This window comes from Daphnia carinata, chromosome 2 (assembly GCF_022539665.2).
Source record: "Daphnia carinata strain CSIRO-1 chromosome 2, CSIRO_AGI_Dcar_HiC_V3, whole genome shotgun sequence".
NCBI classification, from domain to species: Eukaryota; Metazoa; Arthropoda; class Branchiopoda; order Diplostraca; family Daphniidae; genus Daphnia; species Daphnia carinata.
In genome coordinates, this window is record NC_081332.1 from 4,618,307 (window position 1) to 4,633,352 (window position 15,046).

A 15,046-nucleotide genomic window follows, 5' to 3' on the forward strand; every position below is an offset into this window, starting at 1 on the left:
AAAATGTTGATGAAAGAGGGGAGAAATTCTCTTGATTGAGAGGAAAGTAAATCCCCTCATTCTAGCCATGTCTTTTAAGGAGAAAACAGAGGATGCGTCAACGTCTCGTCAGTCGCCTGTATTATTGCAGTACCCCCCCCCCCCCGTTTGCCTATCCCACTCTTTTTGTTCCACGACTGTCCTCTCCCTCATGCGCCCATCGCTGCTCGCTTCGTTGTTCTTTCTCCTTCTTCTGTAAAATCACAGGATTTATTTTCAAAAGTGCTGCAAGGCAGGCCGGTCAGTCGGAAATAAACGATCCTCTTTTCCCCGCTTTTTGTCGCACCCAATGCAAGTGCATGCCACTGTTTGTTTTAATCCTCGCAGACGTACACCTAATTTTAAGTCTTATTAAATAAGTGAGAGGGGGAGAAGAAGCAAAAAAAAAACAAAAAAAAAACAAATTGGAGCAGAGTGCAATTTAATAAAAGCGGCAGGACGGTGATGACGCAGTCCGTTCCGCTGGCGCAGGTATCTCGTTTCCTGCCGCTTGTGTAGTTGTCAATGACGTCAAACGGAAGATAAGAAAAGTCTACCGTCATGAGCAAAATAAGAAGGAAAAAAAAAAAAAAAAAAAAAAAAAAAAGGGAGCGTTCACGGTTTTGAAATTCGAGCTGAAAGGGAAAGAAAATAGAGCCCTCGATTGTCTGTGTCTTTGAAGCGCGAACAAAAGAAGAGCGATCAGCGAAGAGTGGCCCAAGCGATAAACGTGTTTCAGAAAATAGGCCTGCCGTCAATCACCGCAGTAACCTTTGAAGAGCTTTGATAATTTTCGGCAATCGCACGATGGCTAGAGTACCGTTAAATATTTGCATCTCATTAACGATTGTCAAGCACTCCTTTTTTTTTTAATAGCTAGTCAAAGCTGAGGTAATCTAGTGTCACATTTTCGGCAACAATTGGGGAAATGACGGACGAAAAAAAGAAGCTCCGTTGATCACCAGCTGATTCCTCTTTGATGATTACCTTTTCTAGCGCAATTATGCCATTCATAAATTAGCTCCTTCCAGTCTAGTCATCTCTCTAATTGGCTCGTCATTATCACCTGTTTTTTAACGATCGCGTTGGCACGAGACGACGACGAGCAAAACAAGAGAATACGATCGTCAAGCGCAGCATTCAAACGCAAGTATCAAATACCTTTACGACAAAAGACTTTTGATTCCTTCAGGTATGTAAATTTCCAAAGAAGTCTCGACTGGAAACGCAACACTACGATGATCACCGTTTAAAGGTCTAGCGAGCAAAGTAAACAATGTTAGCGTTTGCAATAATATAAAAAAAAAAAAAAAAAAGAAAGAAGAACAACAACGTTCGGGAACAATGGCTATCGCTTGACTTGTTCATTCTTTTTTTTTTTAATTATTAATGCAAGTAGTAACAACCGTCTTGTTCTACTGTTACATCAACATCGGTCAAATTCATCCATTTTTCGTTATTTTTTTCTCCCCAAGTTATGGCCAGTTGCCTTTTCTGGTCTGGCGAACGGAATAGGAAACAAGAGACCTGACTTTTTGGGAAGGTTGTGTAAATGCAGGGATTGAATACAAACAAACTTCTATAAATTCATTTTTTTTTTTTTCAAAGCCATTATGAACGAATTTATCGTGACAAAAAAGAAATGAACGCCAAATCGTCCGACTGAAGCAGATGCAAAATATACGGTGGTTGTTGTAGTATTGCTTTAATTGAAAACAACAAGCGGTTTGTGCCACGAATAAGAAGAAAAGCGTCCTTTTTAAAAAAAAAAAAAAAAAAAAAAAAAAAGATTACATTTGTTGTTTAAATTTTGGATCTTTTCACGGTCGATTATCCGCATGGATTGGCTGCGTTCAAGGGCAGAAATAACCGGACAATATTCGTCGGCGTTGTGGGGGGAAATGGCGGCGCGCGAGCCATTGTATCAAAAAGAAGAAAAAAAAAAAGATCATCGAGCTCGACTGGCAATGATTCAACAACAGGTGGACTATCGTACGCAGAGAACAAGAAGATAACAACAAATCAGAGGAATTATGAAAAAAAAAAAAAGATAATTAACTGAATTTAGTTCATAAATCCTCGATTGCCGCAAAACGACCGCATTGACCTCAAGTCATTTGTTTTCAAGTTGTGATTTAAGAAAAAACAAGACAATCGAAAACGAATAAAAGATTTCAGACTTATAGATCATATGGTCGATAGATAAAAAAAAAATGTGTTTTCCTTTTTATTTTTTATTTTTCCCGTTTGCCTCTCCGGGGGCAACGGCAGCAAAAACAAAAAAAAAAAACGGGCGATATCAGAAAGCAAGATGGATTGGATTGCGGCTGCGGCGGCTCGGGACACGACGGTGGAGCGAATACATTCCACAGGGAATTCGATTTGGCAGTCGCGCAAATGCAAAATCAAAATAAAATAAAAAGGGAAAACGCAATTTCTAACCAAACACAGAGAGCGGCTACCAGAGGCTAGAGAGGAGTTATAGAGGTCTGATAGATTTGATGAATCGTTTTTGATTGGATTGTCGATTGCCCCAGGGATCACACTAAAAAGATTTTTTCCAAACAAGAAAAAAAAAATGAGAAGCAATCAGGAAAGGATACCGGTACAGTTGCCTCATTTTTTGTTTCTTCCTTACAAAAAAAAAAGAAGAAAAACAAAAAAAGATTTATCCTACATACACAGGAGCCAGCCCTACTTTGTATGAACATCGGCACCTGGTCAGGTGGTTAGCAATTATTAACAGAACCGATTCGAAAATGAGCTCATCCTCGTGATTTCAATTGTTTATCGGTGATGATCATCATCAGCATCGTTCGACCTTCAGAAGGTGGGGGGATCAGAGAAAATTCAGTAGAAGCAGAGAAAAAAAAAATCAGGGCGGATAAGAAACTCCACATTTGTTTTCACATTTTTCTTCCCCCCCCCCCCCCTTTGCCTGTTGATGAACGCCAAAGCCGATGAACTCACGTAATTATCCACAGCACCAGGAAACGTGTTTATACCCCCTCCCCACCTTGGCTTGGTTAATATTTTTTCCACAAAAAAAAAAAAAAAAACGCTTCGGCAGCGGACCGGTCCGATACATTAACGACCGCAACGCTTCTAATTTGGTGAGATCCTTTTTTTCTTCTTCTTCTTCTTCTTAGTGTTTTCTGTTCTGATTATGTACGGAGGAGGAGGAGGAACAATTATAACGGCCTCTTCTTCTCGCTTTTTTTTTTTTATTATTATTTACGATTCAAGGGAATAAATCGGGTGCACTCTAATGTCTTGCCTCTCCCATTTCATTCCGGATAGAGAGGAGGATGACCCTTCCCGCTTCACGAGCATACCATCAACCATAAAGAAGAAGGAAAAAGAAGAGGGGAGGGGGGGGGATATTTTTAAAGGAATGCAATCGAATCGAAAATTCGAAACAGAGAAATTGGCAATAACAGAGAGCTGATCATGCGCAAAATACAAAAAGGCGATTGTCACTTGTCGTTTGATGGAGTGTAACTAAACCGGAATGTCTATAGCAAAAGCGAGGGGCGAATCAACGATTCAGAACGCGTGTGCCGAAGGATTTCGGACGAGGCAATAAAAGCCTCAAAGGATCTCGATGACAAAAGACTTTTGTCAAAGCCGGCAACAATCGATACATCCGAGTCACACGTCTAAAATACAAAAACATATTCCAGCATTGCCCAATAATTGTGTGATTAGTCAATTTCTCTTTTTTTTTCACAAAAAAAAAAACAAAAGACAACCGTTTATCCCCCACGACTGATTGGATCGAGAATTCCTTTGATTGATGTTCCATCAGTGAACAACAACAACAAAAAAAAACAATAAACGCAAGATAGAAAAAAGGCCGCGGGAACAGCAGCTAGCCAACACACGGTCTCGCATGTGTTGCGTCTGGGGTTTTCTTCATCCGGCGGGTACGTACGTAACATTGCGAGACACATTTGATGGATGATGCATTCGTTTGACCTTTTGGTGCAGGGTCACCCCCCTCCAATTAACCAAGTTTTTTTTTTTTTTTTTTTTTTTTTTTTCTTCGTGGATCGTCTGGTTGGCCTTTTCAGTCATCTCCTTTATTTATTTTTTTTTTTGTTTCGTTGTGGAAAAACAACTGAGCCAGTCTGTTCAGTTCACAAGCTGTTACAACCATGTTTGGGTGGGGTTGCGGTGGCCGTGAGCGCAGTTGTCGGGTTCACAGGGATATAGTAATAAACGCTAGCGGTTGGCCATCGAATTCGAAAAAAATTAAAAAACGAAACAAAAAATCTTTTTCTCTAAAATTTTAGGCGCTTCAAGGCATTCGACATCCGACAGTTTTGAAAGGGAAAAAAATTCTACGAAACACGTGATGGAAGAGAGAGAACGTTCGTCTATCGTGCCAAACTCAACCGTTTTCTTTTACACGCAGTCCGGTTGATTACACCTCCCCGAAAAAAAAAAAAAAAAAAAACTTGCGGCGCATTCAATGAAATGAGTATAAATCCAATATAACCATTCCATTTTTCCTTTTTTCCAAAATAGAAAAACAAATTCCTGTTAATCGTTTCATCTCGTTCAGCTTTTTTGTACCCCACGAAAGATGGAATCGAAGAGAAAAAATAAAAAAAAGAATCTGCCTCTCGCCTCATCTAGCGTGATGACTCTAGACGGAATGAAGGATGATGTATGGATTTCTCCTTGGCCGGTCTTTTTGCCCGGTTATGGAGGGGAAAAAAAAAAGTCGGGCTGTCACAGCAGCCCGGACAGACAGCTGGGCGGATATGTAATTGGCCAAGACGGGCAAATAAGGGGAAGCGATTGATTCAAACAACGAATAGATTCGATAGAAAAGGCACACACAGGGTCAAACACAAAAACACAATACAAGGAGAATAAATAACACGAAATAATAAAAAAAAAAAAGGCCAACAAGACGAGTACAAGACGGAGAGGCTGAAAGAGATAGATAGGCGAATGCCAGAGCAAAAAAAAAAAAAAAGGAATGAAAGGAATGAAATCATCTGCCACTCCATTCGAGTAGAGAGAGCCGATTGCCAAGAAGAGCTGCTTGTCGTTCGCTGGCGCGTCGCACGACCCAAAGACGTTCAATCAAATCGATCGACAAGTCGCTGATCAGATTATGTCTTGGGTGTCGCCGGCCTCTTTTGACTCACTTCCTATAGAACCCAGCCGCCGCCGCCGCTTCATGGGCTGTTGTTGTCATAACACGACGACAACGATCCCCCCTTCCTTCCATATCTGCACCATCGCTCTCGATTCGTCTCTCTTTCATCTCAACGGAGAAGGACGACCCGATGGAGTGAGAGGGGGGGGGGAGAGAGATCAACGAATAAAGTCTATAGAGGAGAAATCGATAGTGGCGGCCCAACGATCAAATGGGGAGGATGGGGGGAGAGAGAGAGAGAGAGAGACGACGACTCTTGATCGAGGAGGTAATTGATCAAGCCTCGGATTGTCGGGAGTTCCGCAGCCGCCGTTAGATCATCGCTAGGGACTGTAGGGAAAGAGAGAGACAGAGAGAAAGAGAGGGGCAACGAGGGTTGAGTGGGGTGATCAAAGAACCAATCGATAAAAGGCGGACAAGAATATATATATACACACACACACACAGGGCCATATAGATATATAGCCGGGTGCTGATGGAAAGCGATGTATAGGATCCAAGGACCCCCCCGCCCCATCAACGAGCAAGAGACCCCGAAAACTAAACTTGCGTTGTGTGCTGTGATCCGCGCGAGCGGCATACGTAAACTTGCGAGGCCGCAATAATCCGCACACGTTCACTCACTTGTTTCCCTTTCCCCGACGCATATCCATCTTGTTTCCAACCTATTTCGAAATTGGTAGCCCTTTACAACTGCCGTCTAACACTCTGTACTTTCCGCAACTATCGCGAGCGAAAAAAAAAAAAAGAAAAAAAAGGGCCAAGCCACACGATACAACGTCAATGTAGACTACAAAGAGGCGCGCGCGGAATTCAAAAACAGCATTTCGATACAAGAAGAGTACATAAAAAAAAGGAGGGGGGTAGTCTCTTCGGGACTAGATCAATTGCGATAGTCTCTGCGGCGGAGAAAACCCTTTCTTTTTTGTCTAACCCCGAAATTGCGGTTTGCCTATCAAGAAACGCAAACCAAAGGCCGTAAAAGTTTTCGACATCTCGAGTCCAGCAAACGAAATGGTCCACTATAAAAAAAAAAAAAAAAAGGGAGACTCGAACCGTATCCAAAAAGAAAGGGACTCTGGTAGATATAACGAATCGTCAAAAAGAAAGAAAAAAAAAAAAGACCACACTATCAACAGGGTCATAACGATCTTTTTGCCTTTCGGGCCGGGGCAATAGATCGCGAACACCCGCAAGAAAAGATGTTCCGATACGACCGGCCCCATCCGGGGGTCCGGTCCATCGAACGTCATAAAAATAAACTTTTAAGAGCTTGACAGAGTCAAGTGTATATAGTGGAGCCCTTCGGCAGTATCTGCGGCAACAAGAATAGATTCATCGATTTGCTGCTGTTGTTGTTTTTATACGTTGCGCCATCAAAAGAAAATGAATCTTTACGCACAAAAAAAAAAAAAAAAAAAAAAAAAAGAACTGCTCAAAGTGGCAAACAATAAACGACACAAAAAGATGGTTCGTCAGCGGAGGAAGAGTCCCTTATTTTTTTTTTTCGTTTTATCGACTCTCTTTCCGCTCGATTTCGATCAACAGTTTTCTTATTGAAAGTAGAATGTTGTGGGTTTTTTTCTTCTTCTTCTTTCCGCCCGGCTTCTTACGCTATTTGTTTCAACAACAAAAAAGGGATGGGAAACAAAAATCAACGGACGGAAAATGAGAGGTTCGGTAGCGGAGTGTCTTTTGTTGATTTAGTGCCGGGCACGGACGAATCAAGAGAGAAAAAAAAATTTCAATGTCGACTCTTATTTTTTTTACAAATATAAGGTTCGACATCGCTTATAGTTTTGAATGGAGGCTACTTCGATTTGGTTACGGTGGCGATGAAAGTTTAGAATGAAAAAACAAAATCAGCAGATACAAATTCGTGCATAAAAGAAGTTTTTTTTTTTTTTTTTTAAGAGACATGTCCTGAATGAAAACTCGGCTATACCTGAGCTTTAAGTAAAAAGAAAAGAAGTTTGTTGTTGCCTGCTGTTCCGTCATCATTGTTGTTATTGCGTTGATCCCTTTCATTAAAAAAAAAAAAAAAAAGACAAAATGGGAGGGTAGAAAGACAATTGAAATGGACCGGCCAAGCGAAACCGTTTTGCCAAAGTAACTTCATCAATGAGTTTCAGTTTCATCAAATAAAAAAATAAAAATGAATCAAAGCGGAAGAGAGTCCTTGTTCGAGGCTATCGACGCCATAACTTTAAAGATCAACAACAACAACAAAAAAAGACGAGCAACAAAAGGAAGAAGGTGCACCAAAATCATCGGTTTCATGGTGTTTGTTGGACGATGACGTCAAAAATTGCCCCTGTTTTTTTTTTTTTTTTTTTTTTTCCAAAAATAGACACGCTAAAAATCAAAATTCGACCGCTGCCACTACAATCCGAACACACAAGGCAGATGAGTTTTCAACAACAAAAAAAGACGGAAGCCCCCCCTTAGTAACCGATGGAGTCCATTAGCATCCCAAAAAGGAGGTACACAGCCTTGCACTGCCAGGCTGTGTGTGACGATGAACAAAGAGCAAAAAAGGATTTTTTTTCTAGACGACCAGTAAAGAATAAATAGAAAACAATCAAAAGGCCTTTCAATTCTAATTTCAGACACGGGTTCTTGGAGCTGGAAAACACAGGAAGTCACCAACAAGAAAAAATAAATTTAAACGTGGACTTTTGCTTTCAGTTTCGTTACAAACAAGAAAACAAAAAATAAACAAAAAATGATTCAAAAGATTCATCGACAACCATCTGACGCCTTCGAATAAAATAGGCAAACCGTTGCCTATTTCATTCCGACAACAAAATAAATACGATCATCAACAGACACCACGGCTCGATGATGACGAAAAGATATTTCGTCACGTTTCGACTCTTATTGTCTAAACATTCGACTCGTTATCATTTCATATTCCTCCCCCTCCCCCCGGACGATGGAACGAGCAAACCGTACAAAAGAGACACAAAAAGAAGAGGTATTTCTATGTTTTGCGCTTACCTTGATTGCGGACTTGGCGGAATTCCTCGTTGTACTCGGCCAACGTCTCGCGCAGCTGCTTCACTTCGAGATCGACGTCCTGCATCCGGGCCGCTTTGGCCTGCAGCCCATTGGTCATTTCCAATAGAGGAACCGGATCTGAAATGAAAATTTAAAACACCAAACGTTAGCATGTTATGATTTATTAACAGCAATTAATATTCGAAAAAAACAAACAAACAAATATATTTTTCAAAAGAATCCCTTTTTTTCTAGCAGTCCCACGTTTCTCTTCGCGTATCATTCGCGATGGAGATGATGGCCATGTACTTTTTGCTCGTAAACGAAAAGAAGTTTTATGGAAAACGATGGGAATCGGCCATATTCTTTCAAGCCGTTTGCACTCTTTAAATTGCGGAGACAACACACTCGTACAGTTGTAAATCTCCGTGTTAACCCTCCCACACAAGACACCCAGACACTATGGGGGGGGGGGGGGGAGAGAAAGAAAATGCCACGTACGATGTACTTGAATATATTCCCCCCTTACTTTAAAAAACTGATGCTGGCCGGGGCATTTGATCCCGCAGCATTTGCATGTTTAATTGCTGGGTTTCCGTCTCTCCTCAGGCACCGAACGTTTTTGTTGCCTCATATTTCCCCTCATCTTTTTTTCTTTTTTCGCTTGCCGCGCAATGAAATAAACACATAAGAGGGAAAACGAACGATTTATGTTTTCGCGTTGGAAATAAAAGGAAAACACGCCCCATTGCCTGTTTTCCTATTTTATGCCTTTTCGTGAATATCTTTAAAAAAAAAAAAAAAAAAATATTAAAAAAGACGGGCCATACAATTCAATAGCCAAAATAGTCGAATAAAAAAAAAGAGAAAGGGTTCCATCCTGTGGATCTTTAAGGTGCATCAAAGACTTGGAGAAAACGGGGTTCGCACACATGTTCCAGTATTAGATATAATATTCAACATAAAATATACAGGTTACGACCGCAGCTATTATTACGTCTAGAGCAACAGAGGAAGAAAGAGAGCGTCGCTGCTGTTGTACACACGGCCATTGTTGAACAAAACGTCGTTCAGCGATTCAGAAAAAGGAATAATAGGGTGGTGTATTGGATGTGGGGTGCGACAGCGCAACAAGCGTGCTGTGTATGTGTATCGACCATTTTCAAAAAAGAGGGGCGATCAGATATATTGATCCATGTAAATAGCCAGACTTGGATATTATCGATAGCAGTAGATCTAATTTCCAATAGCTCAAAATTGCCTTCACTGGGTAAAGAGCAAACAAGCGAGTGCAATTCAACCGAACGCGTGTATCTCGACACAAAAACAAAAAAAAAAAAAAAAAAAAAGGGGAGTAGCATGAATGCTGGTGGTAGTCAAGGGAAAAAGCAATTGAACTTGTTACCAAACCAACGATCTTTGGTGCTGCGCAATCAACACATGAAAGGATGGAGGCAGAAGAGCTTCCTTCATCCAGTTGCCACCGATAGCACAAAAAGGATCGACGACAGAGAATCCTATTAATTACTTTGGTGGTTGCTGTCTCATCCCTCATTGGATTTATAAAAAACTAATGATAAAGATCGTCAGGTGTGTAACGCACTTAACAACAAGTACAACCCGAAAATGGATGAATTTACCCTCTCCAAGGTGTGGATCAATCGATTGTAATTCGTTTTAGCTATTAGACGTGACCATCAGAGCGTGTTCCACGCATCTTTATCCCACAAGAAAAATTGTGCGGGAACAAGGCGGGCAATTAGAAACGCGCAAAAGTCAATTGTGAAGCAAAATGCAGGGCTCTTGCAAGACATCAACTTTGAACTGTATTAACTATTCCTTCTTTGTCTATCAACAAATGCACAACACACCATCTGTTTTGAGGAGGGGGGAATATACAAGAGATAAAGAGATAGACGGCAAACTCTTGGCTGATTGGTAGTTTCGAGGAGACTCATAGTCGACGCTCAACAGAGTTTTATTCGATTAGGCGCTTCACTAGCGGTCCGCGAGGGATTGAATCGATAGTCGATATAAAGAGGATAGTGAGATAAAGAGAAAACGAGAGGGAGAAACGTCGATTGCCTCTGATGGTTCAGACACAAACGCTAACATTTCTAAGTGATGATTCCCTTTTTTTCCTCTTCATCGACGTTACACGCAGAAATTACACCGGCACACACACACAAACAGATGTGTGCGTTATAGAAACATTACAGTTCAAAAAAAAAAAAAAGAAAGAAAAGATGGGCGGCCAATATTCAGCCCCGAGGGGTGCCGACGCTCTGATCGACAGGCAACACCAGGCAACAGCCAACAGAGTATACACATGCATGTCTAGTAGAGTATAGAACATCAACGAGGACCTTTGTTAGGTCAATACTGAAGCCGACTAATGACGCATCCAATGGCCATCTGGGGAGCCACTAACCCTCCTCTTCCCCTTATTCTACTTCCATCTTCTTGTTCGTCTCAAAAGAGTTTTCTCTTCTCCTTCCAACTCTCCTAATAATACAAACACACAGAGGCTACGTAGCCCCCATATCGAGACGATCGCACCCAGGGTACATGTTACACGTTTTCTTTCGAGTTGGGATAGAAAAATAAGTGAAGCTACACTCTCAATCGACTTGGCCAGTTTTTTTTTTTTTTTTTTTTTTTTTTTACCGACTAGAGATGTTGGCCTGTAGATACAACACAAGAGAACGGAGAAGTACTAGCTGTTTGGGGAGGTCAAAATAGACTATAAAATATAGAGAAAAACAACATTCACGGAGGTTAGAAACAAGTCCTGGATATGACCCGACTGGGAGCGTATCAAAAAAATATCTAAAAAAACAAAAGAAATGCAATCAAATAAATGATCGACTATCTCTTGATGCGTTTTTGTTTTCCCCCCCCTCATCGCATTGAAAAGAAAAAGGGATCATCTTTTGTCGACTGGAAACGCGTTCAACTGTTTGCAAATCGAATTGCGCGCGCGGGACTGTGTGAACAAGAGGCAGCAGAAAAAAAAAAGAACTAAGGCCGGATGTTGAATCCATTTGTTCCAGTGACATTTATTCAAGGCACAGTGCAACAGCACAGTCTGTTGGGAATCTTTTCGGCTGTGAACTGATGATGCCCAAGAATCGTATATTTACTATGTCGAACAGAGAGACGGGGAGGGAGGCATAGAATGACAGAGTAGCAAAGCAGCTCAGCTCGTTTATTCTCGTCGTCGTTCCCCTACCCTTTTGTGTTTTTGTATTATTCATCCATCAGAAATGAGATGGAAAGATATGAAATGATACGATATTCGATTCGAAGAAGACAATTCCGCCAGCCTTTTTCTTTTTGTTTCGAACGGGCCGGATGAGTCGCTACAAAACTTCCTCTCTCCCCCCCCCCCTTTTCACGTCAGTATAGAACAGCTGCAAAAAGTTTGGAAACAGTCTGATGATGATTCAATCATTAACCAACATTTTTAATTATCAACCCCTTCCCCCTTCCATCTGACGAGAGAACAAAAAAAAAAAGGCGAAGACACTGCCGGATTTCAGAAAACGAGGAATGGGGTTGATTCTATGTTATAAATAGGCCAAATCTAATAAGGACTACACACGACCGTTAACAAAAAGCGAGTCACAAGAACAAAAGGCAGTGATGACTACGTGAGTGAATGCCGAGACAACCTCCCCCCCCCCCCAAACTGTATAATTAGAACAGATAACGATGTTGCTTCAGTGACAACAGCGAAAAATGGCGCGCACTCTTTCGTTTAGCATAAAAGAAATTAACTAAATCCCCTTGCCTCACCGTTTGCGTAAATGATATTTTTCAATCTAGAGGAAATGTATCAAAAGACATAACGATGAAAAAAACAAGATTAACGCCCTGATGAAATTGAATCCAAGAAAACTATGAATTTGAAAGGCGGGAACGAAATGCGTGAAAAAAAAATGAGAAATCAAGAAACTTAATAAAAAAATATTGGATTCAAATTGAAGAGGATATCTTTTTACGCAAGATCCATTTACATCGAATAAAAACATTGATGTAGGACTAATATATCTAGATGTTTACCACAAACGAATGGTAGGGGTTGCCGGATGGGCGCACACGCTGATGGATCTTAATGGAGTCCAATGGGCTGGACGACCTCGCCGGACATAACTTTTGTTCAGTTTGTTTCTTTTCACCAAGAGTTGCTGACTCGAGACGCTCACAGCACTTAGTTGTACACATAGTCGCTAAGTAGAAATTGTTGCAATCACACACACAGAAACACACACACACAAAAAAAGAAAATTGAACACTTGACGATCGACGATCGAACATTCTAGACAGTTCACATGTTCTCGTCAAGACTCGTCAAGCGACACTGAAACAATAGGCGCGAAAATGCCAATTGACAATAGATTCTGAGGAGAAAGGGTTCGAATTTATGCAGAACAAAATCAGAAACGACAAACAAGTCGATGGAGGAGGAAGGGTTTGCATTTTGCTCTCTTTTTTTATGGCGACGGTCGCCATTTTTTATTTTTTGTTATCTTAACCCCCTCGAATGACTAAGCTCTGGCAAACATGTGGGCGCGTGTCAAGGACATTTTCAACAACAATTTCAACCCTCCCTCTTGGAGGTGGTCATTATGCAAACTCATCCCCCTTTCGCAGAAATGGCGCCATTTTAAGTATCGATGATGACGCCATCTTAACTATTGATAATAACTATCAAGCAGACGACGATTGCAATGTAACGTCTGGAATGTGTCGCAGACGAAATGAATAAAAAAAAACCCGGAAATAGAAAAATTGGATCAACAAGTCCATTTTGCCTACACACAAGGAAAAGTAAACGTGAAAGGATTGCTTCCTTTTTATAGCAGCTGAGTTTGGGATTCCATCAATAAATACATGAGCAAACAAAACAAAAGACGAAAGCACCTGTGGCTATATGTAATAGTAGGCATCAGGGCTGATTGCGTGACGTTGGGCTATAAGCTGATACCTATTGCCTTATTGATTATTAGTTTCCCTCTGTGATACAAGTGTGTAGAACTATTACCAACTGCAGAAACAACGGTGCACAATCCATATTTCAAGCCGTACACGTTTTGGAAAGAGGAGAGACAGCTTTGGGCTGTACACGGCCTCCCAATTTATCGACGAGTTCGGTGGAGAAACGAAAGAGCACAAAACAAATGGCATATCAGCCGAAAGGCATGTGATTGTTATGTCTACTCGATGTGCGGTGCAAAGTGCATAGCACGTCCGATCGATATTGGTTTCGGTTCAAACTTCCTCAAAACATCTTCCGTCGTTCACGGGAATTCGTATTTTAACGATTTTAGGAACGAGAGAAATCAATTGACAATTTCGTTCACTAATTCAGTTGTTTTTTAGTCAATTTCGTGTCGTTTTTAGTTTGTTTTTCTCTTCAGATTTTGTTTGGTTAGCAGACGACAGAAACGAAAGGACAAGAGGATGTCCAAGAGGCGGAGGGACCATTCGACATGCTTCAGCGTGGATTCAACAAGTCTTCCAAACAGTGTGAACTTTTTTGTCCGTCTCGTTGTCCGGCTGTTTTGCCTCGATGATGACGTTGCATAACAAGTTTTAAAAAACTCTCTCCGGTTGTCCCTTTTTCCGTTCTAATTCTTTTATCAAAGCAGATCATCCCACCGAAGAAAAGGATTACTGTTGACTAGTTTCGAATAATCGCAACAGGAGGTAAGAAACAAAATCAAGTTGTCAAACATAAATTTTTTTAAAAAACAATTTTAAAACCATTCGATTAATGTAAAAATTGACCGCTATAAATTGTTTCGTTTGCTGCGACGAGCGTGACCAATGATAGATTCTAAAGAATCCTGTATATATTGCGTTTCTAAACACAACAGGCTCTAGCACCCACCGTAAAAGAAAGAAAAAAAAAGAGGGACAAAAGAAAACACTTGAACACGTTCATTGTGCCGGTGTAGGCAAGTCGGACAGGTCGAAAAAGGTTCACCTTTCTACCTTTTATTCTTAAGGGAGAGGTAGGTGAAGGGCGACGAGTGATGTGCTCGAGTGAATCTATTGAGTCATCGACTGCCGAACTCGAAGGGGCGATAGCTTTTCGAGCCAACACGTAACAAAGATCAACGATGACGTGGTAGAAATCGACAGGTATAATACGAAGGGCCCATTTTTTTTTTCTCTCCACCTCATTTTATTTTAAAATGTCCGAAAACGAATAAGAAAGACCAGGTATTAAAAAAAAGGGTTGTCCAATTCTCTTTTCTTAAATATATTTTTCCCACCTGTTCCAGGTTCTCCAGATGGAAAGAAGTAGGAAAAAAAAATATGTGAAACAGTCTTGGCCCTATCAAACATCTGGGCACACAACAGCTAACACAAGCACTTAGACAACGCCATACTTGGTCATCATTGCCACCAAGTCCGTTCGGTTTCTCTACCACGTCTTAGTCAAATGTTTTATGACGAGTTTTTGTGTGTCCTCGTCGTCACGATAAAAGAAATAGCAACACGGATATTTGTGTCGGATTCTTGAAGGCCCGAAAACACATTGATCAGCCGGGACAGATTGTGAAAGACCTCCACGAATGCTAGAAATGATTTCACGAAAAAGGAGTCGGATCCGTTCATCATGACTAGGCGATTAATAATAAAAATACGTGTGTGTTTGTAAAAGGTATAGAAGCGAATAGGAAGGTATGAATACGTCTCGGATCATTGAATTGTCTATATGCTACCCTTGCAACAGCAAACGTGACGCTGACGCAATCTTATAGAAATGATTGCATTGAAAAAGCGAGAAATTATGAAAACAGACAGAAGAAAAAGATTTGAAAAATAAAATGTCTCCCAAAA

At 40.9% G+C, this 15,046-nt stretch overlaps 1 protein-coding gene across 1 annotated transcript in view; it reads right to left on the bottom strand.

Annotated features, from left to right (window-relative positions):
* The window catches only part of LOC130686968 (homeobox protein cut-like), a 154,577-nt gene that overhangs the window by 82,199 nt on the left and 57,332 nt on the right, over positions 1 to 15,046 (bottom strand). The window contains exon 4 of the mRNA XM_057510128.2: positions 8,192 to 8,329. Within this exon, the coding sequence (XP_057366111.1) occupies positions 8,192 to 8,329 (138 nt within the window). The remainder of the gene's footprint in view (positions 1 to 8,191; positions 8,330 to 15,046) is intronic.